Genomic DNA, 27,857 nt, shown 5'->3' on the forward strand with positions numbered 1-27,857 from the left:
CGGCTGTGCCAGCACACCCTGAGGATCCATCTGCAGCCAGGAGGCCATGCCCTTCACACAGTTTTGAAGGCACTCGCTAAAAGCGTGAGAAAGAACGTATACTCACTTGGATAAGGAAAAGGCATCATCAATCAGCTGCAGCCTGTGAACCACAGGAATCGCCTGGAGGATTTGAGCCACGTACGTGCAGGAAAAGAAGAGAACATTTTTGGGATTAAAACCTTGAAAATAACAATAACAGCTCAAACATCAGTGCTGCCCACAAAGCACTTGCACATGAACCGTCTCATGTGTGAGAGCAGGCCCCACAGGCCATTCAGCTCACATCTGCTGTGGATACAGTCTCCCTGGACATCAATCACAAGGCTTACACACGCAGGAGGCTCGCCAGCACACTCCCAGAACATGCCACGCTGAAACTAAAAACAGCAACCAGACCCCTGGGCCTCCTCCGAAGCCCAGCAGACGTTCCATGCGTGACAATGGCCAGAGCGAGAGAGGCCCTCACAGGAACACGGAGGGGCTTCACCAATGTCCATGGAAGAAGATGCTTACGAATAAACAATTACACATCACTTCACAACTTCTTGCACCTGAAGAAACTTACAGTGTAAGCTTCATTTTTTCATAATTTTTGCAGTGTTACTTAGCACTATTTCAGTAATGCTGGGGAAGTCTCTTAAGTAGTATCTGACATCTGAGGACTTCATCACTGCGACTCAGCATCACCCACAGAGAAATGGGGGGACAGCGCCAGCCTTGCTCTGCAGACAGCTGTTCAACTGGCATTGCCAGGCGCGAGGCAGCTCATGTCGGCCCTTCACGGCGCCAGCAGTGTGCAAGACCAGCCTCCGGAATCCTCACTCCGCCAGCTGCCTTCCAGGACCCAGCCAGCCGCCCCGCACCCCCTTGGTGGCCCTTGCATTCCTCTTGGCAGCAATCAACCCACATTTTCCACGTCGCCATCACTAGTGACCATGCTCTAGCGCACCTGTTGTGTTATGGAAATAATTTACCTGCTCTTCTCAAAAAGTGAGTCTTACAAGTGGCCTCAATAAATCACTGACACGGTATGGCTCAGAGTGCACTTAGCAACTAGTAAATACTCAGCCACTCGGAAAGAGCCTGAGGAGAAGACAGCACGGCAAGGGCCCAGGAGGTGTTTTGTTCAAAATGTCAGTAGGTTGGACCCGGCGCCGTGGCCTAGCAGCTAAAGTCCTCGCCTTGAACGCCCCGGGATCCCATATGGGCACCGGTTCTAATCCCGGCAGCCCCACTTTCCATCCAGCTCCCTGCCTGTGGCCTGGGAAAGCAGTCGAGGACGGCCCAAAGCCTTGGGATCCTGCACCCGCGTGGGAGACCCGGAAGAGGTTCCTGGTTCCCGGCTTCGGATTGGTGCAGCACTGGGGAGTAAACCATCGGACAGATGATTTTCCTCTCTGTCTCTCCTCCTCTCTGTGTATCTGACTTTGTAATAAAAATAAATAAATCTTAAAAAAAAAAAAAGAAAGAAAAATGTCAATAGGTTTTTGAAGACATCACTGGCCACACACTGCACACAACTCGGGTGATCTGGCCTACAAGACTCCGCAAGACCGAACTGCACGGGGAGTTTCATTGTAGTGTCTGAGCAGCCTGAGGAAGAGGAGCTTAGGGTGCCTTGACGTACGCCAAGGGCCCTCATAAAATAGAATCTATGATTACATTTCCATTTAAAGTGGATAAATGGAAGCAGAACATTTAAGCAATTTGCCCAAGAAAAACAAAACTTATGATTAATAGGGAAATCTCTTCTGCTTCTTACCTGGAAGGTAAGATTGCATGGGGACAGCAGGACTGGCATGAAGAAGCACAGTGCTCGCAGCCCAAATCCTCCCTCGGAAGCAGCTCTCCAGGCCGGGGGCAGCGGGGGCAGTGGGGGCAGCGGGGGCAGCGGGGTGGGGGGGCTCACCCCAGCAGGCCGGCTGGCCCCAGCGGCCAGAGCCTGCTCTGAAAAATGTCTACTGACCAAGATCAAAGACAACCTTACCTTGGGATCTGTTTCAAGCTGTTGTTGTAATTTCTTCCAACCCAAGTTATCATAATTAACTCTGTAATATCCAGTCATGTTTGAATTTAAAATCACCCAGTCATGGTCAGAATCTGTAACTTGCATTTCAGGGAACACTTCTACAAAGAGATGTAGAAATAGTTTTAAATGGTACATTTTTTAAAAAGAGAGAGATTCAGCATTTATACTCTACATGGTTAATGATTAATGCTAAACAATAAGCAAAAAAAAAAAAAACTAAAAACAATTATGAGAATTCTAGGGCAGGAACAGGAGTTGGCCCAGTAGTTAGGACAAGTGGGGGCATCTCACGGGGAAGAGTTTTCGGGGCTCCCGACTCCAGCTTCCTGCCAGGGCAACTGGGAACAAGGCTTCATTCCTGACTCAAGCCCAACCTGAGCCACTGCACGCATTAGGGAGTAAGAACCAGCACATGAGCTTCTTCTAGCTTTCTCTCTCTCTCTCCCTCTCCCCCTTCAAAGAAATAAAACATTTTAACAAATTGGGGCCACCATTATAGTGCAGTGGGTGAAGCTGGCGCCTCAGATCCCACATGCGTCCCAGTTCACTCTGGCCGGTTCCACTCGCGAGCCAGCTCTGGCTGCGACACGGTCCTCCCACAGCAGAGGCGTTTGGGTTTGGGGAGTAAAGCAGCAGGTGGAAGATTCTCTCTCTCCTTCCTCCTTCCCTCCCTCCCTCCTTCCCTCCTTCCTTCTTCCCTCCCTCCCTCCTTCCCTCCTTCCTGGTAACTCTACCTTTCAAATAAATCAATCGATCTTTAAAATATGCATATATCTTTTTAAATTCTACACATATTTTTAATTTTAGGATATAGTTCATAAGCTCTGGGTTTTCCCCTCCCCCTCCTCAAGTCCCCTTCCCACATTGATTTCTCCTAAATTATTACAACAGTATAGTTTATTTTAGATTTAAAAAGAATTCTAAAATGTATAGCTCTAAAGTGTATATATTTTCATATATAATGTATTTTCGTTTTAAATTTTTCTTAAGAGCCTCATGTTCAACAAGAATGACACATTTTAGTTTTAACTGAAGCAACTTTCCAAAAGCTAAACATTACAACCTGTTATTCATTGCCTTTATATATGCATATATGTGAAGATGGCTTTTAAAATTTGTTACTTACTGCTGCTTTTATCTAGCCAGACTAAAGATTGTGCAGTTCCATTTTTTATCCAAAGAATAGGAATAATCCACGTGTCACTTATTGGAAGAAAATAAAACATTTAGTTAATTTCCACACATAACATGCATGCTGAGTCAACATTACAGAGGTGACACAAGAGCAGAAAGCCCTGGGGCCCCTGACCGCAGCCCCACTCCCGGGGCCACACGCTGCTGGGGGCCGGGGTTACCAGGGCTACTGGCCCAAGCCTGCCTCCCGCCAGGCCTGCCTCTCGCTGCATCGTAAGGATCTTCATCTCAGTACATGTCATACTGTCTTCTAACTGAAATCTCCCAGGCCTGTTTACGTCTAATTAGTCACACAACACTCGGTCAGAGGCCGCAGACGGGCCTGAGCTCATCCATGCCCACAGGATGGAAGTCATTTCAGGAGCAGGAGCTTGACAAAGACTTCAAAAATACTTTCCAGCCTTAAGCTTTCTCCCTACCAGGAAAGCATCCCACAGGAGCTGGCTGGGACGTCGGTATTTATTGAATGTCTGTGCTCTCTCCACATTGTGCATGTAACCTGGAGCAAAGAGCTGACCACAGCGGCACATTAGCCACAGGAAGAGGCCCGCCACCCACAGCTTGCACGGCGCCTCCAGTCTTGCACCGACTCCTGCAAGCCGCGGTTCTCAGAGACTGTCAAGTGTGGGTCCATGCTTCCGTGCACAGCTAAGACACAGCTTCATCCCCACTTCACAGGGCGTTACAGGGAGAAGGGAACTTGGAGTCTCCTCTCTCCCCTCCTGAAGGTTCTACATAAACAGGAGGACTGACTGTAAATTTTGGCAACGTCACTTGCAGATTTATTGCTCATTTGTGCTTTGCCTTAAATGCAATGAACAGCAGAAAATTATCTAATAATTGAAGAAATGGAAGGAGAACGTGAGGAAGGAACCCACCATTCCACTTTAATAGCACTCTCCTGGGATGCACGCTACCAGATTACTCTTATAAAAAGGTGACTCAAACTCAGCAAATTTGTTGAATCATGGTGAGGTCAGTATGTGAACCAGGGTCTGACTCAATCTGCTTTGGCTTCAAACACACTCCCACATACCCACATGTGCACGCACACATCCTCATGCTCACAGACACATGCACACACTGCATGTTCACAGGCACACACAGACATGCACACCCCATGCTCACCTCACAGAACTCCCCAAGGACACGGGGCTCTGCCTTCCTGCCTGTCTTACAGTCCTGAAAGCTTATTACTCCTGCCAGAGGGCCAGAGCGGGATTCTTCGGTTGCTCATGAACTGGAACCCAAGGCAGTGGAGAGTGGCACTGCCTTGAACCCCAACTGAAGGCCGCAGGCCCAGCTCAGTATCAGCAGCTTCCCTGCCACCCGCTTAGCCCAAGGTGACGGTCCTGTGGGATCCCTTTGTAAACGGGTGTGTGCCTGGCAAGGGTCCTGCTCCTTGACCACCTCCAACAGAGCCCCACCCAAGGAAGGAGAGTGAGGTAGAGGGCAGAACCACTTACTTATGGGTGACAAGGGTCTGAACCGGGCCCAGATAAAACGGCTCCTGTCGCACAACGCCCGTGGATACATTTAAAGTGACAACTGGAAAACCACTCCGGTGTGTCCAGCTGTCCATTATGCTTTTCACTGTCATTGGCAAGACAACTGTACTCTGGTCCTCTATGGCCTGTTTTTTTTTTTTTTAACAAATAATCACAAAACCAGATAGGGTTAGCAGTGAAACCTGTTGAAGCAGCAGTCTCCTAACAGAAGCTCTGTTTCTGACCCACTCGTGTGCCCTGGCGGGCGACACTTGGGGCAGATGACAGCGAGTGGTGAACTCTGTCCACACACACCTCTGGAGTCCACGCCTGCACTCACTGGATGCATGTTTACAATCTCCTGTTCTGAGCCTTGGGATCCACCGCAGCCCTCCCACAAAGGGGGCACCATGTCCGGGGCAAGGGCTCCCCAGGAACCAACGCTCGCCACAGCCTCCTGCCCTGACTATCTGGCATCCTCCCTGGCATCGAACACAGAGAACAGGAAAGTTACCATTTGGAAATGTCTCCACAAATCATCTTGCTCAGCATTCGAGTAAGAAAAAGCCTTCAGATAGGTCTATAAAAACAGAAAAGATAAGGTTAGGGAAGAAGTCAAAGCAATGGATGTGGCCAAGCTGACTGACAACAGCTTTTTTTTTCTTTTTTGCCAACTCACCCTGAGGGCTGTGATAGAGACACTCACCCTGAGGGCTGTGATAGAGACACTCACCCTGAGGGCTGTGATAGAGACACTCACCCTGAGGGCTGTGATAGAGACACTCACCCTGAGGGCTGTGACAAAGACACTCACCCTGAGGGCTGTGATAGAGACACTCACCCTGAGGGCTGTGATAGAGACACTCACCCTGAGGGCTGTGATAAAGACAGGCTCATCCAGGAAACTGTGGAGCATTCTGGCCAGAGACGCTCCCTAGGGACACAAAGCAGCCGTTATCAGCACCCCTGGGCGCACTTGGAGCTTTCTCCATCCAGTTGGAAGCTGAATGCACATTGCCATCCTCAGAATCTGCACGAGGCGACTGCCCACGAGCACAGAGGGAACCCTGATGGTCCTTACCTTGTGGTACGTGAACAGATCAAAGAGTTCATTGATTTCACTCGTGTCTGTGAAATTCCCCACTCTCGAGGACACAGCTCTGGACACCAAGGCGTGATCTTCTCCAAGAATAATGTGTAAAATGTTGGCTAAAAATATCTCATTCTACAAAGGAGAACATGGAGGCGTCAGTGGTCCTAGAAGAGCTTAAAAACCTGCTGCTGGGCCTGACAGCGTGGCCTAGTGGCTTAAGTCCTCGCCTTGAACGTGCTGGATCCCATATGGGAACCGGTTCTAATTCTGGTGGCCCCATTTCCCATCCAGCTCCCTGCTTGCAACCTGGGAAAGCAGTTGAGGACAGCCCAAAGCTTTGGGACCCTGCACCCGTGTGGGAGACCCAGAAGAGGTTCCTGGTTCCCGGCTTTGGATTGGCACAGCACCAGCTGTTGTGCTCACTTGGGGTGTGAATCATTGAACGGAAGATCTTCCTCTCTGTCTCTCCTCCTCTCTGTATATCTGACTTTGCAATAAAAATAAATAAATCTTAAAAAAAAAAAAAAGCCTGCTGCTCAAGTAGCCAGAGCGCACAGCAGAGAGACATCCATGACTGCAGCGTTGAGGACAAGGCAGGATTCCTGGAGCAACAAAGCTGTAGGACACTGGCTCATTTCATACCTTAATCACCACCAGAAGGCAGAGAGTCAGAGAGGAACGGGAAAGAGAGAAGAGAGAGAGAGATCTCCCATGCGCTGGTTCACTGCCCAAATGTCTGCAGCAGCCAAGACTAGCCCAATCAGAGCCAAAGCCAGACTGAAAGTGGAGCAGCTGGGAATCAAACTGATGCCCTTACAGGACCTGGAGTCACAGGCAGTTAACCCACCACAATAACCCTCATTTTGTATTTCTTAGTTTGATTTTTTAAAAAGTCATTTATATAAGCTAGTGTGCTTTCCAAAAGTCACCTAGATTTCTCCTAGAAAGGTCCTGGCCTCTGGCAAGGCCTCCAGGAGACAGCACGTCTAAGGGGTTGGAATCCTCTAGAATTTTATTTGTAATTTTATTAGTGACTCCTTAACATTGATAAATCTCTCATGAGGACATGAACAGACCAAAAGCATGCCATATTTATAGATTCACAAGCCCACAAACATCATTTATAACTGGGAATAAATTCAAAGACGGGATACCTCAGTCAATGGTGTCTGCATTATGGAAAGGGAATTTATCACATTGTAATGAGGACCACAGAGCTGTTCAAATGACCAGGTCCGTCTCTCCAAGGATGAGCCTCCCTCCCTCTCTAAGGATAAGCCTCCCTCTCCTCCCTCCCCTCTGACACAGGGCGGGGTAGTTGTTTGCTTGAAGGAAACCCCACCAAAAGCCAGAGAGGGGCTGGGCTGCCCACGCCAAGATTCAGGCCCTCCGCACCACTGCGGGTGGGCAGGGGTGAGCGCTGGGACACCTCTGTGCTGCAGTGCCTCATTACTGAAATGGCTGCACATGCACTTAGTGTCAGCCCACTGGGCAGGCACCATGTACTGCTGGGACACCGACTGCCAAGCCAGCACTCGCTTGCTTACAGGGTCTACTCGGCCTCATCCAGAGCTCAGGAAAACAGCCCAACAGTGGTTAGCCCTTGTGGAACACACTCTGTCCGCCATTCCCCGTGCTCTGAACTTCCCGCAGCAAGGACACTGTTGCCCCAAACCTGCTAGTTCCTCTGTAAAGAAGCTCTAACCGTAGGGGACCAGCATTTCAAATAGTAACAAGCTCACTCATGGGTGAGGGCGGAGACAGGAGAGGAGGTCACACACCCAGCTCCAGGAACAGTGGCAGGTGACAAGAGGAAGAAGTGGGAAGGAATGGCTGGAGGACCAGAGAGGAGTGAGGACCAGGAGACGTGAGCCCAGAAGGACCCGCACACTGCCAAGGAACTGAGCTGCACACCAAAAGGTAACATTAAACATGAACATCTAACTACCTAATTACTCTAAATAAATATCACAGTTATGGCCTACAGTCGAAATAGCCAGATCTGCAGAACCAGGACTTCATTTTTCAGCATGTCACTCATTCCTCAAATCAGACCAAACACACCAGCCAGAGTACTTAGTCACAGAAAGCACATTATTCATCACTCTATCTGGTGTTCAGCTTAGTCCAGGCAACAGCAAAAGCAGCCCAAAGCCTGCTGACAGGGCAAGATTATACACCGACACCTTCTCGGGATGCTGGGTGAGGAAACGCGGGCAGCTATCAAATAATCCTGTTTTCAAAAAGGACTCGGGCAGTTGCAGAAATGCTCACAATAGAGCATGAAATGCACATATTTCTATGCAATTCCCACTTTCAAAACTGTTGACAACAGGGAAGGGATCTGGAATAAAAAATTTAAAAATAAATGCACCATCTCTGAAGTGCTTGGGGTTCCCACAGTTTTCCTAACTTTTTTCTGAATTTTACATATTTTAACCATAAATAAACACGCATTACTTTTATATAAGGAAAAAACATTATACTTACTCCTGGGAGTTGGGGGTTGAGGTAGTTAATCACTCCAAGTTCCAAATAAGATGCAAAGCCCTCACTGAGCCAGAGATTGTTCCACCAATCCATGGTAACCAAGTTTCCAAACCACTTTCGGAGATGGGAGAAAAAAGAAAGCACTCTTAAATTTAAGTTAGATGTGTTGTAATTGTATGTTAAGTAAACGTACAATCAAAAGACAGAATTAAACTTGCACTGCCTTCAATAATAAAATGTAAAGATGATGACTCTGCAAAACATCCTGTCGCTTTAACATGTGGAGACACTACAAATACATCCCTGTGGAACAACCGTCTCATGTGCAGTGACTGGAAGTGTGGGCTCAGGCAGAGCCTCTCTCCACTCCCCCTTGCCGACCACTGAGCACCTGCCGGCTCCAGCTCCTCGCATTCTACATATGCTACAACAGGACTCTGCTGGGAGCGTGCAGGCTCTAAGAACACAGCTGGACTTGGCCTGTGCAGAAATTGCTCAAGCCTTCCTTTGTTCCATTACACGGTCCAGCTGTAATTACTTCTAGCTGAGCTTAAGAGGTGGAAAAAGTGTCAAATGGTTGATATACAGAATTAGGAAAGAAAACTGCAGTAACTCCTAAAACCAATAAGTCTGTGCCCTGGTATTCAATCAAAACCAAATAAGTCTGTGCCCTGGTATTCAATCAAGTTCTTGAAGCCACTGTGCTGGCCTAATAGTTGGCAGCCTGTGTTCCAAAACAACACACGGTTGACACTCGGGGTGACAGGTGAATGTGTAGTCAGGCTAGAGTAGGAAATGATACTTCACATGACAGGTGAAGTGTGGCTGTGTGTGTGCTCTGTGTACTTTGGCTTAACCCAACCCTGGCCCACTGCTCCTCCCACGAGGCCTCTAGGCCACCAGCCTCTGGTCACACACATCCTCCCTTCCCTCACTACTCTGCTTTTCTGGGGCAGGACACTGCCAGACGCCTTCCTGAGAGAGAAGGAGGAACATTTTACCACGTGCCTGGTGTCCGATCTCATGGGAGACGATGTAGGTGATCATAGCCTTTCTCTCTGTCAGATGGTCACTGGGCCGCAGCAACAACAGAGATTCATCAAACATCATGAGGCCCCAGTTTTCCATCGCATGCTTGTCAAAAACAGGCAAGGCAATTAAATCTAAGTGGATTTAAATGGGGGAAAAATGAAATCATCTCTTCTAAAAACAACATGGGGTTTCTGGACATAAATTATCTCAAAAATTAAATCATAAACCTAGGAAAAACAAAAGGGAACATTTATAACCAAAGGGATAGGAAGACTGTTCAAAGATAAATATCAAAGACAGCCACCAGGAAATAAACTGTGCAGGCAATACAAGAGTCAAATACCTCCATGAAAGGAATTGCATCCAAAATACACAAAGAACACTTACAAGTCAACAGAAAGGAAACAAGCAATGTCATCACAAAACGGGCAGAGATCCGCACTGATGCCTTGGTAGAAAATGTACAGAAATGGCAGACAAAGACGCCCAGCATTATCAGACACTGCTGATGCTGTCAGAATGGCAAACTCAGACCTGCCAACACCAAGTGCTGACAAGGAGGGGAGGGGAGGCCAGAACAGGGCAGCAAAAGGGGAGGGGAGGGGACAGAAAGGGAGGGAAAGGAAAGAGGAGGGAAGAGGAGAGAGGAGAGGAAGAAGGGTAGGGAAGGAGAGGAAATGGGAGGGAAAGGGAGGGGAGAGGAGAGAGGGAGGAGAAGGGGAAGAAGAAGGGGAAGAAAGAGGAAGACGAAGGGAGGGGAAGGGAAGGGAAAGGAAGGGAAAGGGAAGGGAAAGGGAGGGGAAGGGAAGAAGAGGGGAGGGGAAGGAAGTGGAATATCCACCTGCTCACCTCATGCCTTGTCCCCACATCCTCCCCGCAGCATGGCCCCTCGATCCTCCACCTGCTCACCTCATGCCTTGTCCCCACACCCTCCCCGCAGCATGGCCCCTCGATCCTCCACCTGCTCACCTCATGCCTTGTCCCCACATCCTCCCCGCAGCATGGCCCCTCGATCCTCCACCTGCTCACCTCATGCCTTGTCCCCACACCCTCCCCCCAGCATGGCCCCTCGATCCTCTACCTGCTCACCTCATGCTTTGTCCCCACATCCTCCCAATCAGAATAGCTCATCTGTCCCCACCTGCTCACCTCATGCCTTGTCCCCACATCCTCCCCGCAGCCACTGATCTCTTTCCTCTTACAGAAGGTTCCAGACGGATTTAGCATTAGAACCACACAGCATGTGACATTTCCAGAAAGGCTTCCGTTCTTGGCCTCCAACGACCACCATGACATATTTCACTTCTATAAGATCATAATCTTAAAAGCATGTTCATGTCCAATGTGCCATTTCAAAACTTCTGAGTCTTAAATACCTACCTATACTCCTAAAAGCATTTCACCACTCTTCCAAAACTCACACTGACCTAAGGAGGATCTAACTCTTTTTGGTATTTCGATACTTCAGTTTACTTCTGATTTTCAACTATGGATTAAAATGACTCTAACAGTGGGAGGGGGGAAAAAAGTACTGTCCACATGATTCACATTACCTTGGGTTCCAAAGTTAAGAATTCACTGAGCAAGTTACAAGAGGGTAAGCTAAAGGAATATTGAGGAGGAAATAAAGCAAACAGCTTTCCAAATCACGCTGGTAGAGGAGGAGACTTGTATATGTGGGAAATGCTGCTGGAGAAGGCATTTGTTGTTTTCCATTTGTTCCATCAGTGGCTCAAGCACAGAGTGAAAGTAATTATGAATCACTCATCCCCCTTCTCCCAAAGATCCAGGGACAAGGGTCTCTGTTTTGTTGGTCTGCCAGCAATCACAAGAAGTTCTGGCTGAGCCTCCTGCAGGAGTGCACAGGGCTGGATGAGGCGCCAGGAAGGATGGGGAGGACTTCAATTTCAGAGAACGTGAGGGAGAACCATGAGCAGTGTGTAAGGACAGCACTGGCCCACAGGATGGAGCGTGTGCTGCAAGGGACCTGGGGCCAGAGATGCCTCCAGACCTCCATCCCCCATCCTTAATAACCACAACCAAACGTTCCTGGCTCGGACAAAGGTCATCTGTGGCGCCTCCAGCCCCAGAGCAACAGCAACAGCTGAGACTCCAGGGCTGAATTTTGGCTGTCTTGACTCCTAGAGGACTGGTGTTCCTCCAGGCCCACTTCCCTTTGCTGGAAAGCTGGAGTTGCAGAGGCCCTGGCTTCCTGGCACCCTGGAGGCCCGAGCTCTCAAACATGTGCTGCTCATCTCCTCCTCTGCCTGCCAGTCCAGGCAGAGCGCACTGCTTCTGAGTCTTCAGGGGACATCTCAGAGGAACAAACAAGATGTCCAGATGCCCAGTGTAGAGGGACTTGTGCATTCTATACAGAAACAGGGGAGATGATGGATGTTCATGTCTTCTGAAGGAACTCACGATATTCACAAACGATTCCAATTCTACACAAGGCAAACCCAAATCCTAATTCAACGGCTGACGACTAAAGAATACTTCAAAGACACAAGAACAGCAGGGCTCCCACAGGGACCTGGAATGACACACAAGCCACTAAGGAGATGCAGGGCACAGCACCACTTGCATGTGTGCATGACCAGCAGCGAGGCTAGAGCTTAGCAGGGAGGGCAGGGTCTGCAGGAAGGAAGGCTACACTGAGTCCCCAGCAGGGACGTGTAGCTTGGGAGTTCCTGGACCCACACTGGGCTTGTGCACTCTGGGGACTTGGGGGTGTGGGCTTACAGTGGTCTGGGGATCGCACAGTTGGGAGTGAGTGGGGACTCAAGGGTTCATGTTCAGGTGAGGAATGACTATTAGGGACTTCCATAGTCAAGGCCACTGAGGTAAGTGGGGGCTTAGACTGAATGATTTGAAGGGATAAATGGGAGGACCTTTAAGGGTCAGACTTGAAGCACCAGCACACATGGGAGACCTGAGCTGGGATAGTTAGCACCTACCACCACTGACCACCACTCCCTGGCACACACTAAAGCTAGGACTATGTGGTGGGGTTAGGTTACAGTACTCACCAAGAGATTCAGAACAGGAGACTGGAAATGTTAGGCTGACCCATGACACCAACCAGAATGTGAAAGAATCAGACCTGGGGCAGAATCTGTCAAGGGGTACGTGGGTTCACCACTGTGGAAATATAATCTCCACTGGCATGTTCAAGATCTGTGACCGGGAACAGGCCTGGTGGAGGAGCTAAGCAGACACCCAGCTGGGTTGGGGTTCCCACTGATGAACATGAGAGCCAGAAGAGGGGCAGGGTTCTGGGCTGGACATGGCTGCAGTCTCCCTCAGCATGGGTGTAGACTGGGACTGGGGAGCACCAGACTGGGCCAGGTTCCAGCGCCCAGTGGTACTTATAAGAGCCAGGGTGGGTGTTGAACAAGGTGGGCTAGGTCTCAGCTCCCACTGAGCCACGTGAGAGCTGTGTCTGGGCATGGGCCAGGTATGGCTGGGCTGTAACTACCAAGAGTATCAACCAGAATGGGTGTGGCCAGCTGGATAAGGACACTGTTCCTGCCAGGACAAGAGGCGGACAAAGTCAACTTGGGCCAAGGAGCCACTGGTGTGCACGAGAGCTGCTGCTGGGAGGAGACCTGACAGAGGAGCTTAGGGAACTCCTCTGTCAGGACACAGTGCCTGCAGATGAGTGCAAGAACCAAGGCAAAGAGCAGCCCAGGCCAGGCCAGGTTACTGTACCCACCAGCACACATGCGAGTCAGGTCTGGGGCTGGGCCAGCCTGGGGCAATTCATAGCATTCACTGGCAGATCTGAGAACCAGGACAGAGTGTGGGATTGGAGGTCAGACCACATTCCACATTAGGGCCAGGACTAGGGGCTGGCTGGGCCAGGCTAGGATACAAAACCCACCAGCAAGAGCTGGAACTGGGAGTGAACTAGAAAAACCAGGCTGCAGTACATGCTGGTTGATGCTGGACTGAAGCAAGCCATGCCAGTCTGGGAGCAGTGGATGCCAGGTCGGTGAGCCTTGGGGGCAGGGGACCAGGTGGGGCCTAGTCACCCAGCCTGGATCCTTGGGCCCAGCTGCATGGTGGGTGCAGGATCCATGAATCCCAGGGGTAGGGAGTTCTGAGGGGTCTGGGTCGCCTGACCCAGGTCCTTAGGCCCTCCTGCTAAAACTCATCCTCCTCACTGGAAGAATCCTAGCAGTGACAGCAGGCCGGATACACATGGAGGATGCAGCAGCCCACTGGGCCTGCAGAAGACAAATGGTATCATAGCAGAGGAAGGAGAACAGAACTGGACAACTACCCCAGCCAAAGGAGACAGCAAAAAATATGGTTGAATGGAGACTAAGTTCGACTATATCAGCCAATGGGCATTGGAAAGGCTTCCTCGCTGATGAGAGCTACGACATCTCAGAACTATCAAAACCACCTGGGCAAAACCCTTGGAATACGCACCGCATCAGGACCCCGGGTTGATATCGGTTGCTGCTCCCCATCCCCAGGTACTGAGGCAGTTGGGAGGTTGGGAATGGTCTCTCCTCTCATTTCCTCCCTTCCCACAGAAACAACAAGAAATAGAAAACTTGGAAGCAATGATCATGCCTACTTTTCTCTAACCCTCAATCCTTCGCACCCTCATCAGTTATGTAAACTTCATCAAAAATAAAAAATGTTAAATAAAAACAAAACAACAAAACGAAAATGATCATGGTCATCAAAACACATTTTCCTTTCAATTCCACTTTCCACAAACTTTTGATGTATTGCGGATGATGCGTGATCTAACAGTGAGCGGCCAGGAGTCCAGTTCCAATGCGGCAGCCACATGGCCACAACTGGTGAGCCCATCGGTGAGCCTAAGACCTCCACCCAGCATTCCCGTCCCCACCACAGGAGACCAGCTGCCCTGCGAGGGAAGACCTCACCTGTTTTGGGAAGAGGATAACTGATATTAAACAAATCCTCCAGAAAAGAGAAGATGGGCCCGGTGATGTTCAAGGCAAAGTCTGCATATCCGTCTGTGATGGCTTCCTTCCGCGCCCAGATGCGTACCTGAACCCAAACAGCATGGCGGTGGTTAGGAAGAGCAAGGCGCTCTGGACAGCCTGCCCTCACGGCTTCAACAGCAGCTGCACAGGAAAATGTTGACATGGGAACGTATGCTGAAAGAACCTGGAGGACCACACACTAAGATACCATTGGGGCTGTCCTCAGAAGGCTCCCATTTCAAGTTCTACCAACCACAGGTAGAACGCTGAGACAAAGTAATCCTTGGAATGGTCCACACCACCACCTGTCCCCAGGGAATGTACAGAGTCTGGGTGAAAATGCACTTGGAACTCCGACTTCCTTTCTCAAGACCTATTTCTAACAAGCTGAAACGCAACTATGCCCTCAGGAGTCAGATGCTTCTACATGGGGCTGGTGCTGCAGCAGAGTAGGCTATTCCACCACGTGCAAAGCCAGCATACTGTATCAAGCAGGCAGTCTGCATCCCAACCTCTCTGCTTCTGATCCATCTCACTGCTAAAGTTCCTGGGAAAGCAGGAGAAGACGCCCCTTCCACCCACATGCGATTGCTGGTCTATGTTCCAAGCTCCTGGTTTCAGCCTGCCCCAGTCCTGGTGGCCAGGCCTTTAGGGAGTGAACACAAAGCTGGAAGTCAGTCTCTCTCTAAAGAAGTAGTATAGTACAGACTCAGCAAATGGGAATCACAAACACTTTTAAGTGGTTTAATAATTAGGACAACAATAGTCCCTCTATATTTCCAATAATTCAAATGAGGTCAATTCCCTTTGTTTAAAATCGTGAAGTTTTAAGTTTTTAAAGCTGATGCAGCGAGTGCATTACACTCGGTTAATTCTGTTGCCAATTCTTGGTTAATTCTCAGTTAATCTGTTCCTTCTTGCAATTCAGCAGGAAGAAAGGAGCCTGCCCCGCTCTGTCAGCTGTATGGAACTGTGCTTCTGGCAGGGCACTGGGAAGGTGATCTGTATGATTGACAGGCTACTGGTTAACAGCCATTGTTATCGTCAACAAAAGCATTTTACACCCTACAACACCATCTAAGTGATTTGTGACAGAATGGCCAGTGTTAATGCTAAAAACATAGTGAGAGTGTGAGGTGACAGAACCAAAACATGGGTCCTGATGCAAGAGCTGTGCCATTAACCAAAAAGGAGCTCTCGGGTGGGCAGGCAAGGTCAGCAGGGCAGGCTGCCACTCGGGGGAGTGTGTGACTTCAGTCCTGGCCACTTTGCATCCAATCCACTTCCTGCTCATGATGGCCCAAGTCCTGGGGCTCCCCAAATCCATGTGGGAAATCCAGGTAAGATTCCAGGCTCCTGCCTTCAGCCTTGCCCAGCCTGGTTGTGGGAGGGCACTTGGGGAGTGAACAAGCATTTGAAGGATCTCTCCCTCTCCTCTCTCTTCTCTCCTCTCTCCTCTCCTCTCTTCTCTCTTCTCTCTTTTCTCTTCTCTCTCTCTCTCTTCCTCCTCTTCTTTCCCTCCTTCTGTCTCTGAAACTCTTTCTTTCAAATGGATGAAAACAAATCAATATTATAATGAGAGCTCTTCTGGGAAACCCTGGAGAAAACCGAAGGAAAGCAATCTTAGATCTGTACACTCTAAGGATACACGCCCTGAAAATGTGTCTTGAATTCTGAGTTACACTAGGCTTCAGGAATGCCCTGCCTTCACAAAGGGCGATCACCTGTTTCTGGGGTTCATGCCAGGACTTGTCAATGCTCTCAGCCTTCCTCGGCTGCAGGGGTTCCTCACCCTGGGCAGGAGGGGCCTGGCATTTGGCCCTAGCTCTCCATCCCCTTCCTCCCAGCCACCCTGCCTGCCCCTCAGGTTCTAACTTGAGACCACTCAGGCAGCCTCCTCTCCACAGGCCACACTCCCCCAGAGGAGACAGGCACACATGTGTACCTGTTTCCATTTGCCAGGCTCCTCCCAGAGATGACCGCTCCGGCAGCCACAGGTGAGGTCAGTCACAGGACTTCAGGCTCACGGGCGGCTGGGTGGTCCCCGGCAGGACAGCTAGAAGCCAGGCCAACAAGGACCACTGTGGAGATGTTGGCCCTCGTCCATCCCTGGCAGAGCCCAGGTGTGCTGGTTCTGTCCCAAGTCCCTCCTTTCCACAACCACCCTGGTCTGTTTACCACAGGCCTTCTTAGCTACACGTGGACCAAGCACCAGCTTCTCCAGGTCTGCGTCTCTCACCACATGAGCACTTTGGGGCCTGGCCGGATCCTGCAGCCAGCCTGCACTTTGGTTTCCCTCTAGAGAAATCAGTGAACTTGTTCACCTTGCAGGGCTGGCCGGCAGCCCAACACAGGCCTGGCCGGCAGCCCAACACAGGCCTGCACTGGCAAGCCCCGCTGGCATTGGAGCTTTCTGGTGGGTGTGCACTTCTGCAGGCACGCTGTTTCCTCTGCCTGCAGGGCAGCTGGAGGTCCTCTAGGAAGAGACCATAGGCCATGGCAGCCCTGCCCCGAGACAGGATGACATGGACCGCTGTGCAGCCTCCTGCTGCTGTGTGCTTCTACTGCTAGGCCCACGGCCATTCTGACTCCCCAGCTGAGGCTGAGTGAGCCCCAAAACCTGAGCCTCCTGGGGTGGGAGGGGGGCTGAGGGCGGATTCACAGGGTTCAAAGTGGCCTGGAAGAGCAGGTAGGAAGGGTGGCCTTTCGGAGTCCCCTTAGCGTACAACAGGAATCCTCCTGTCCCCTTCAGCAAGAACACCCTGAAAGCTTTCAAAGGACATAGGAGAGAGAATGCTGGGGACACAGGTGAGGCCCCTCAGTGGGGAAGGCCCCTTCTCCAAAGCCATACCCTCACTTACCTCCTTCCCCCGCTCGGTCTGGCTGACTGAGTCAAAGTCACAGATGGCAAAGGCGACCACATAGGTTGGCATGCGGGGCGAGGTGTGGAAGGTCGTGACCGTCCACTTGGTGCCGTTCACATCTTCCCTTTCCGACTGACCTACAGGAATTGTTTGAGTCAGACCACTGTGAACTGAAATGTCTCCTCTGCAAGTCATTTCTCAAGCCAGTCCTCACCCAAAGGCTCCCCACAGACCTAAGGAAGATTTGGGGACAGCATGCTGGGTCTCAGTGTGCACCTTGAGTGACATAGGCCTGACTGAAGGCCACATCTCAGAGCAAGTGCTTCAGTTTGGTCCCCACCACTCTCTCTCTCATTCCAACTGCTCCCTGGCATTATTCATTTCTCCCAAGGTTTGGACAGTATCGTCAGACAGCAAGGTCTCGAGGGAAGCCAGTTGGGCCTCTGAAGTGACACTGCAGACCCTAAGGCCCACGGGGGCCAGGTTGGTGTCGCTCAGGGAGAACCATGGAACTGTGGCAGTGTGGGCACAGGTGTGGCCTCAGCCGCTGCAAGCCCGGCAGGTCAACATTAGTCCTAAGACTTGCGGGGATACAGACTCTCCTGTGGAATCTCTGCATTGTTAGTTGATAGAAATGAACTCAGAGTTTTTAAAAAGGTACATGAGCCAAACAAAACTCATCTGTGTGCCAGACTGTGTCCCAGGCCGCCCGCCTGCTACCATCAACAGTCAAGGGCGGGAGCTCGGGGGTGATGCAACTACGGCAAGGGGAGTCACAAGAACAGTGGGAGGTTTAAGCATGGCAGCCAGTCCAGGAGCGGGACAGTGCCCAGTGCCTTCCCAGTGTGGCTGTGGCCGGCAGAACCCTCAGAATGCCATGAGGGACTGCCCACAGGGCACCACAGGCAGAGCCAGTACATAGAGACACTACTCACCCAGCACTGGCATGTTGGAGAGTGCCACATAAGCTGGATGGTGGACCACCGTGATGCGGAAGGTGGCCTTTAGAGCTGGCTCGTCAAAACAAGGGAAGACGCTCCGGGCGAACGTGGGCTCCATCTGCGAGGCAATCAGGGCCCTGAAACATGTTTGCGGGGTCAGAGGTGCAACGGGTGAGCAACTGTTTTCCTCTCTGGTCAGAGGAAGCAGGAGCGACTATGGAAGGCCGGAGCTTGTAACCCAGCCTGGGGTACCGGGGCAGCCCGGATGCGCACACCCCAATTTCAACCACATTTGGTGTCCTCCTAAGACCCAAAACACAAAAGACAATATTTGCTTCATTACGTCATAAAACTCTCAAACCTTTCACAAACAAAACAACAAATAAGCAGCCACAGTGGCCGGGTCAGGCTAGGGGGAAGTGGCCCTCCCGACATGGGTCCCTCTGTGCAAAGGCCCGTGCTTCCCCAAAACACACACTGGGTGAACTTGGCCTGTGTCTTCCCTGTCTCCCACAGATCCCCTCTTCTTCCCGCTGAAGCCTATAGGACCTCTTATTTTGGAAACAGGGGTGGGTCACCCCAGTGCGTGACAGCAGAATCAAGCACCTTTCATGCTTCCTGAGCAGATCCGTGGGCTCCTGCTGTTTGTTCAGCTGCACGGACGGCTGGCAGCTTTAGCCCACAGTGCCCTGCAGACTGGCAGGGAGGGGGCAGGGGTGCGATGCCTGATGGCGAGCTCAGCCTCTGCCAGCACAGCCCGGGGCTGCAGCCCACATCTCCCTCCTCAGAGTAAAGCTGCATGCTCATGGCCACCCTCGCTGGGCCCCACGTTACCTGGGGAGCAGTCGCCTTCCGAGGACAACTGTGGATGTCAACCTCCTGTTCAATGACTGTCCTAGGGCTTCATGACTGATGCTCTATCCTGGCTGCAGGTCCAGTTCTTGGGTAAATAAGATGTGATTTCAACAAAGCTGTTTCAAGAATCATCTGAAACCCATTCTCCACCAGGACAAGGCTTTCACTAGCACACAAGCCACAGGCCTTAGGAAGAGCTTAAAGACAGACACTACACTCAAAACCCGTTCCTGGTCCGTAGGCCAGACCAGAGCAGTCTGCTGCACACACTGGCAAGTACAGGAACTGGAGCTGGAAGCATGCCTGCTGGGAGTTACTAGGGGTCACCCAATCTAGGCTGCAGTTCCCACTGGTGTGCACAAGCACCAGGTCTGTGGCTGCTGGGTTGGGCTGGGCACCTGTTGGTTTGCACAGGACATGGGGCTGAGGACAGAACTGAACAGGTAACTACAATCTCCAGCGCGTGTAGGCTGATGCAGGTGACAGACTGAATCGAGCCCCAAACTGGCTGCCACATGGAGGAGTCAAGTCTGGGGTGACCCCAGCTGAGATTTCTGGGGGACTTCCTAACTGTACCACTGGCCTCAAAACTCGGATTTGTGGTCTGACCTTGGAATGCATGTATCAGGACTGGGCCTCCTAGATTGCTGATGCCCATGCAGTGGTTGGCATGCCCAGGTGCATAAGGGAGACAAGGTGGCCAGCTTGTTTAGGTTTGCAGAGGATGTGAAGTGCCACATAAGAAAATGGAAAGCAGAAGGGGTTGGATAATTCTCCCGGACAAACTTGGCAGGAAGTGTCTGGGGGAGTGGATGTGCTAGGGTGGACTCTGACAGCCAATGGACCTTGGAAGGACCGTCTCAACCAAGGAACAGTGAAAACAACAGCATCTCAGAACTATCAAAATCGCTCCAGCAAAACTCTTGGAACATTCTTCTCCACATTGGGGTTTCTAAGATGATATCAAATGTACGTTCTCAATTCCCGGTACTGATGTAGCTTTGGCAGCTGGGAGCGGCCCTCTCCCCTTTCCTCATTCCTGACCCACTTCTCTCCCCCTCCCCTTCCCCCCCCGCCATACAGGAGAAAAGGGAAGAAAAGGAAAATGGGAAGCTTTTGTGCCACCCACCTTCCCCCATACCTCAACCCTCCCCACACTTTTCAGTGGTCTTTATGGGCCTGCATTCTTGTCAACTATGGGAACTACATCAAAAATAAAACTTAAAAAAAGAAAACAACCCTTCTCTATTGGCCCTGTAAGGGGTCCCTGAGCCCATGGTGGCAAAGTGTCCTTGGCTAATAAGCCTGCTCTGTGCGGGCTGCCTTGTCCCTGCTTTCTCACAATTTTGCTTGCATGAGCAGGAAGGTGGCTATGGGCTCTCACCAACCTTTTGCCTGCAAGGCCCAGACCTATGCACCCACTACTGATGCATGCAGTGATAAGACGTTCTCAGTGTCACCCACAACACCGACGGTTGTCTACTGTTGTTGCCACAGAAACCACAGCAAGTTAGGCTTGTAACAGCACTGGCTACCCTGACCGGTAATCTCTGGGGATCTCAAGGAGTCCCAGGTAAGGAGAGGGCAAGAAAGCAGACGGCTCTGCTGAGCGCACACTGACCGTGTGGTTTCAGCAGGCAGGAGGCTGCAGCAGAGGAGTCACCACTCAGGCAAGCCAAACACTGGGGACTCTGCAACTCAAGGCCTTTCTGCAAAGACGGAACGCCACGGTGGCATCTGGGATCTGGAGACGCCACAGCTGGGACTTGGGGGGAGTCTAGGCTGGCTTTTCTTCCTCTCCCCTCTCTGTTCTGGACTCCAGCAGCCCTGTAAGGAGGCCCTGATCTCAGAGAGTGGAGCTGGCCCCTCTCTATCCACCCTCAGAGTCTCCCTGAAATGTACAATGGCGGCACTGATCAGCCTGAGGCCTGAGTGGCCAGCTGGGTAACAAAGAGTCTGGGAGACTGTGTACTGTGACACAGGCAATAGCACCACTGACCCATCCTCTCATCCAGCCCTAGAACCTAGCCTTCCAACTCCCTGGGTCCCTGAGGTTTCGGAGACCCTGAGGATTCAATCCACCACCACATAAACACACCCGCAGCACACCCTCAGAACAGTCATGCCTCGCTGTCTTAGGAACTCCACAAACCTCCAACTCTAGTTGACTCCAAGATGAAATCAAACTCTTGGGAGAGTTGCTGCCCCAATTTCTTACATAAAACACACTCAGCAATCAAACTCTCGGGCAGGGCCAGAGGTTACACCACCGGACTGCGGTCCAGGGCTTGGCTCAGGAACCATGTTTGCTGATTACTTGCAAAGGAACATTTCCACAGGACAACCGAGCAAAACAGATATGCAATTCAAAAGACAGGGGCCAAGCTATGTTGTACACAAGCTGGGACCCCTCTTAAGCTTAAACCAGAGGGACCGAGATGGTGGTGCCGGGAGTGACGACCGGGAAGATCTGAGGTGACACCTGATGCCAGGGCCAGCAAATCAGGAAAGCTGGGGGTAGAAGGCACTGCCCAAGCCCAGTGCTGCACAGCCTGGGGAGCAGGCTGCTCTTGGGAAAGCTGCAATCAGTAGATAGGGAGGTGGAGGAGCAAGGCCACTGACCACTAGGGGCAAGTGCCAAAAGAGTGCAGCTGCTTGGAAACCAGCTCAGTCTCAGGCAAGGGACCCATGGGTGTTCCTTGGAAGAGCCAAGCTCCAAGACAGAGCGAGCCAACATTGGGGCTGTCCCAAGGCTTGTCAGGATAAACACCCACCTGCAGCAAGCCAGAGGGGCTCAGAGCTACATTAACACACGTCCAGGGCCTGCGGAGGGGGTCAGTACCCATCAGAACAGGAACTTGGGGGGTGGGTTTTGGGGGAACGCGCCCTGCGGAGTCAAGGGAACTCCAGGCGGCAAAGCGGCAGGGTAATGCTGAAGAAACCAGGAAAATGCCCTTAGGGGAGGGTGGGCCCTGGGAGGGTGGGCCCTGTGTCTCCAGCCCCGCTCACCCTACTTGGGGACAGAGAGGTGGAGGATTCCACGCACCCTGGCCCGCCACATGGTAGCCTCTGTCCAAGAGACAGCTGGAAGGGTAGGGGAGGCAAGGACAAGGGGCTGAGGACAAGTTCACGATGACTGAGGTTCAACATGCTGAGTGGCACACAGGTGCGTGTTTTACAACTTTTGCAGCTGCCTGGAGGTGTGCTTCCATGGCTGCAGTCATGAGGAGAACGAATGGCCCACTGTGGAGGGAAAGTGGGAAAGGTGGACCCAGGCGGCCACCTCCTGCCCAAGGTTCGTTTTCAGAAGACATTGGATACGTACCTGCTGAGCATGGCCTGTCCCCGGTCGCACCTCTCAGCCCCGTGTCACCTGGGAAGGCAGTGCCGGCATCACCACGCGCCTGGCCCTTGAGCTCACCGACTTGGCTTTGAGACTCCCAAGCTCTTTCTCAATGTTGCTCAACTCTCCCACGTGTTACCCCGCAGCCCCTGCCAGAGGTCTAGCACAGAGTTGCTGTGAGGAAGGCTTTTTCCCTGCTCCACACAAACCCATCATGTTGCTCAACTTGTCCCCCAAAAAGACTCCAAGTTTCTGCCATTACATCATGACACCATCTCAGCATCTTCCTGTTTTTGCTTTTTTCCATAACTTACAAATCTTCCTTGCCTTTTCGAGTGAATGCCATCAACAGAAAAGAGCAGTATTCTTTAAGGGAATCTATGAACAAGGAAAGAATCATATGTCCTTTCTTGCTGGATTTCTAAAGTAGATGACAACTTGGAGAATCTTACAGGAAAGTGACTGCCTGGGGGTGCCAGAACCAGAGCTTAGCTCCCAGGCCCGGATCCTGTACCTGCCCCCACGCCGTCCACTCGAGCTATGTAACGTAGGAAACATGGAAATCAATGTGAGATGTTCAAATGGCTGAAGAACAGGATTAGAATCCACAGCACCAAGGGCAGATGGAATTAACATCTGCAGAAAGAAAATGTTTTAATTCTGAATTGGATATTGGACATTGAGAAGCACCTGGACTCTCAATACAGGAAGAATGAGCAAGGCAGGCTCAACAACCACCTGTCCTGTGTGGAAGAGACGTTTCTGAACTGCAACACGGAGCAGGGGGGCTGAGAGACAGGCCAGCAGTCCGTGCGAGGACGCAGGGATCAGAGCTCAGGAGACACTGACAGTCGGAATCCGAGGGCCAGAGGGTAAGCGAGGGGCGGGCTCTATGGACACACTCCTCCAGGAGCCTCGTGCTGAAGCCCAGACGCTGGGAAAAGACCAGGAGGAGTGACGGCAAGCTACACCACACCCAGAGCTCACACAGTGCTGTGAGAGGTCGCCTGGACTCCCACAGCCAGAGCGCAGAGAGCACCAGACCACAGGACTGCTCCGCCAAGAACAGCTCCAGTCCCAGAGTCCAGGCTCCTGGGAGTCACTCCCGGAGAGAAAGGGCCCTCGACACCGCCGAGGAGCCACTTTCTCACCCAGAGGAGAGCGATCTTTAAAGCATTATAGCGCAATCCAGACTCAGCAGCATGTGTCTGCCCGTGTCAGGCTCTCAATTGAAACATGAAAAACGCTCTGCCATTCACTAAGGAAATAGCACAGTTCAGAACAATCCAGGAGTCAAAGAGGATACCAAAGTGGAAACTGGAAAGTATGATGAATGGAATGAAAATAAAATGACAACATAATGTTATTGTGGCCTGCTGCTAAAGCAAAAAGTTACTAGAGAAATTAACACTAAGCACACTTACTGTGAAAGAGGGTTCTTCAAGTAATGAGCTGTGCTGGTCTTAAGAATACAAAAATGAGGGCCCAGCACGATTGCCTAGTGGCTAAACTCCTCACCTTGCATGTGCCGGGATCCCATATGGATGCCAGTTCATATCCCGTTGCTCCACTTCCCTTCTAGCTCCCTGCCTGTGGCCTTGTAAAGCAGTAGAGGATGGCCCAAAGCCTTGAGACCCGGCACTTGTGTGGAAGACCTGGAAAAAACTCCTGGCTCCTGGCTTCAGATCAGCTCAGCTTCATTGTAACCACTTGGGGAAATATTTCTGTCTCTCCTTCTCTCTGTAAATCTTGCATTCCAATTAAAAATAAATAAATCTTTTTTAAAAAATGCTAAAATGAGGCCCGCATTGTGATATATCAGATAAAACTGCCACCTATAATACAGGCACTGTACAGGGCGACAGGTCATATCTCCACTACTCCACTTCTAATCCTGCTCCCTGCTAACAAGCCTGGGAGATCAGCAGGAAGTGGCTGAAGTGCTTGGACCCTTGCCACCCTCATGGAAGACGCAAGTGAGTCTCCTGGCTCCTGGCTTCAGCCTGGCCCAGACCTGGCTGCAGTCAACTGGGGAGTGACCCGGTGGATGGAAGAGCTCTCTCCCCCTCCCTCCCTATTACTCTGACTTTCCAGTGAAATATTCTTAAAAAAAATAATAAGTAAAAGAATATTGAGAAGAAAAGGAAATAAAACTCAAAATACAAAGGGGAAATAATAAAGGTCAATATGTAATTCACAGAAATTTTTAAAAAAGGACAAAAGTGGTTCTGCTTTTAATAGATTAATAAAACTGATCAAATTCAACTAATATCTTTTAAAGATTTATTTATTTTACTTGAAAGTCAGAATTACTGAGAGAGACACAGAGACATTTTCCATCCGCTGGTTCACTACCCTGCAATGGCTGCAGTGGCTAGAACTGTGCTGATCCGAAGCTGGGAGCCAGGCGCTTCCTCCAGGTCTCCCACGTGGGTGCTCAAGGCCTTGGTCCTTCTTCCACTGCCTTCTCATGCCACAACCAGGGAGCTGGACCAGGAGCGGAGCAGCCAGGACACAAACTGGTGCCTGTATGGGATGCTGGTGCCACGGGGGAATATTAATTTGCTACCAGCAACAGAAGAGACCTCAGAGAGTAAAACATAAAAGCTGAGGACCAGGGGACTATCAGCCTAGTTAGACATAGTAAGCGGCACAGGGGAGGATGTCGGAAGGTCCCCAACTCCTAAAGGGAAAAAGACACAGAGTCACACTATCAGGAATGAAGGGGCAGTGTCACTACAGAACGCACAGGAGTTAGAGAACAAGGAAATGTTTTAGAACTTTACACGTAAGGCTCCGACAACCCTCACTAAACAGGCACCCTCATGAGAGCCCCTCTGCTACACTCTCCAATCAACCAGACCCACCCTGTCCCCATTTCTATTAAACACCTTCCTATGGACTAAAAACCACGGCCAGAAGTTCCAGCCAGGTGCCCTTCTGGGGAAATCCAACCAGACATAAAGAAAGTAACTATGCTTATAGTATACAAATTCCTGCATGGAAACTCAAGAAGGAATATCTCCATCCTCGTCTTCAAGGCCACCATCACCTGAACCCAGAAGCAAGACAAAGCAGGAGACCCTGAACAACTGCAGTTCAGTGTCGCTACTTGGGTGAGGCAGTCCTAACCAAGACGCTAGCAGAGCAAATCTAACAATACCCAAACAGGCTGATAAATCAACAGCAGGCACGCTTTAGCCTAGGAATGACGAACGGCTCACCAATGGAAAATCAAAGCAATTTACCACACAAACTAAAGGAAAACCATGTGATCACCTCAACAGATGTAAAACAAACACATGTCAAAACAGCACATCCCCTAACAAAACTCAGGATATTAGAAACAGAGGGGAACTTGCCAAATCTAGTAAGAGTAATCAACAACAGCCACCAACCCTTAAAAAATGTAAGAGGAAAAGAAAAAACAGGGAAACAATAACCAGTGGTCCAGTGAGCGGGAAAGGAACACAATGGAGTAATCTCCCTCCTAACAGGAAACCAATCATTGTCAGCAAAAAAATTGCTAAAACTAAGAATGTAGCAAGATTGTAGCACACAAGGTAAACACACAGAGATTAGCAATAAGTAACTCAAACTTTGAAAATAATTACATATAAAAATAGTTCAAATATGAATAGGGATACATCTGACAAAATATTTATGGTGTGTACAGTAAAAACTAAGATACTGCTGAGATAAATGAAGAAGGTCATATATACACACACACATACATACTACGTTCATGGGTCAGAAGATTTAACACAGTAAGAATTTAAATTTTTTGTCAAATTTTTCTGTAGGCAACACAACAGCAGTCAAAAACCCAGCAAGTTTTTCCCTACTTTTTTTTCTAATCTGTAGAAATTAATCATCTAATGCTAAAATACATATGGAAATGCAAAGGACTAGAACATCTCAGATAATTTTGAAAAGGAACGAGAATTTGGAGACAAATACCATCTAACTTCAAAATTACTATAAAGCCTAAGAATTAAAATAACGCAGAGTTGCTATGAAGATACAAACATTAATGGGACAAAACACAATTTTAACATATACATATATGCTACTTTTTTTCCAAAAAGGTACAAAGGCAATTCAGTGGAAAAAGAATTAGACCTTACAGCATATAGCGGGATAGTTCAACTTCTATATTCATAAAGAAAAATGTTTCCATTTATGCTTCATATCACACATAAGCTTTAGCTCAAAATGGATCACAGATGTTCTATAAAACTGAAAACTACAAAATCACAGAAGAAAATGTTTATGAGTTTGGACCAGATGTTTTCTTCAATACAGTATCAAAAGCTTGATACAAAAATAAATAAATAAATAACTGAGTGACAGGTGCTGCCTGACCAGTTAAGATGCCCTCTGGGACACCTGCATCCCTTGTAATACGCTTGGCTTGGAGTCCTGGCTCGACTCCCAATTACAGCTTCCTGCTAAAACACACCCTGGGGGCAGCCGGGATGCCTCACGGACTTGGGTCCTTGCCACTCATTGGCCCATTAGGCTCCCAGCTTCGCCTAGTCCAACCCCAGTTATGTGTTTCTGGGAAGCCAATCAGTGGATGGAAGCTTTCTCTGCCTCTCAAAAAAAAAAAAATTAAAAAAGAAAAGTTGATCCATTCAGACTTGTGTTCCTGCAAAGACACTGTGCAGAAAATGAAAAGACAAACAATGAAGAAGATATTTGCAAATCTCATATTTCAGAAAGAATCAACAAAAATGTGCATTAAAAGTTTCAGTAGATCCTTTGCTAAGGAGACATATGGATGGAAAACAGGGATGGGAAATGATGTCCAATGGTGTTGGTCATCAGGAAAATACAAACTAAGACTGCAGTGGGGGCCACATGTACCTGCTGACCTCGCCGGGCCAGCTGCTGGGCAGGATGTGGAGCGCCTGGACACTTTCCAACTGTTGATGGAAGCTCTCAACGGTCAGACCCCTGGGAAAGCAGTTGTGCAATGTTTTACAGCAGTAAACACTCACTTACCTCATGATCGGACCTCTGCAGCCTGGACATTTGCTCAAGTGAAGTAAATTCATGCAAGGGCCTGACTATTGATTGCTGGGAACCATCCAAATGCATTGGGGATTTTTCAGCTGCTGCACACACTGTGGAAGATGTATGCAAGGCAGAAATCCCTGCCACAGGAAACCATGGACAGAAACCAAAGGCTCAAGAAAGCCCACCAGCGGAAGACATGCAAGGGTACAGGCTGCATGGGTCTCTCCAGATGAAACACAGGAAATGCCAACCAGTCTGCCTGGGGGGGAGGCGGGTGACAGAGGTGGGCATGGCAGGAGGGTGGGATTACCAAGGACACAGAGCTTGCAGCACCACCAGGTCTGTGTATGTGAAGTCAACCACATCACAGTCAGGCTGTGTAAGAACCATGGAATGCAAAGCAGCAAGGCAACCTCAAGAAAAAGCCTTCGTCTCAGAAATGATTTACAGCTACCCAGCATGTTCTAGGAGACAGAGGAAAAGATGACACAACGA

At 50.1% G+C, this 27,857-nt stretch overlaps 1 protein-coding gene across 1 annotated transcript in view; it reads right to left on the reverse strand.

Moving 5' to 3' along the window:
- LVRN (laeverin) overlaps positions 1-27,857 on the reverse strand; it is a 48,863-nt gene that overhangs the window by 15,059 nt on the left and 5,947 nt on the right. Inside the window, exons 2-13 of the mRNA XM_040977076.1 lie at positions 18,137-18,279; positions 17,199-17,338; positions 14,275-14,401; positions 9,344-9,498; positions 8,336-8,449; positions 5,834-5,977; positions 5,621-5,686; positions 5,267-5,332; positions 4,732-4,898; positions 3,198-3,274; positions 2,030-2,169; positions 107-162 (exon numbers count right to left, since the gene is read on the reverse strand). Of these exons, the coding sequence (XP_040833010.1) occupies positions 107-162; positions 2,030-2,169; positions 3,198-3,274; positions 4,732-4,898; positions 5,267-5,332; positions 5,621-5,686; positions 5,834-5,977; positions 8,336-8,449; positions 9,344-9,498; positions 14,275-14,401; positions 17,199-17,338; positions 18,137-18,279 (1,395 nt within the window). The remainder of the gene's footprint in view (positions 1-106; positions 163-2,029; positions 2,170-3,197; positions 3,275-4,731; positions 4,899-5,266; positions 5,333-5,620; positions 5,687-5,833; positions 5,978-8,335; positions 8,450-9,343; positions 9,499-14,274; positions 14,402-17,198; positions 17,339-18,136; positions 18,280-27,857) is intronic.

Source organism: Ochotona curzoniae, unplaced genomic scaffold, assembly GCF_017591425.1.
Source record: "Ochotona curzoniae isolate NIBS_2020 unplaced genomic scaffold, NIBS_Ocur_1.0 contig_1, whole genome shotgun sequence".
NCBI lineage: Eukaryota > Metazoa > Chordata > Mammalia > Lagomorpha > Ochotonidae > Ochotona > Ochotona curzoniae.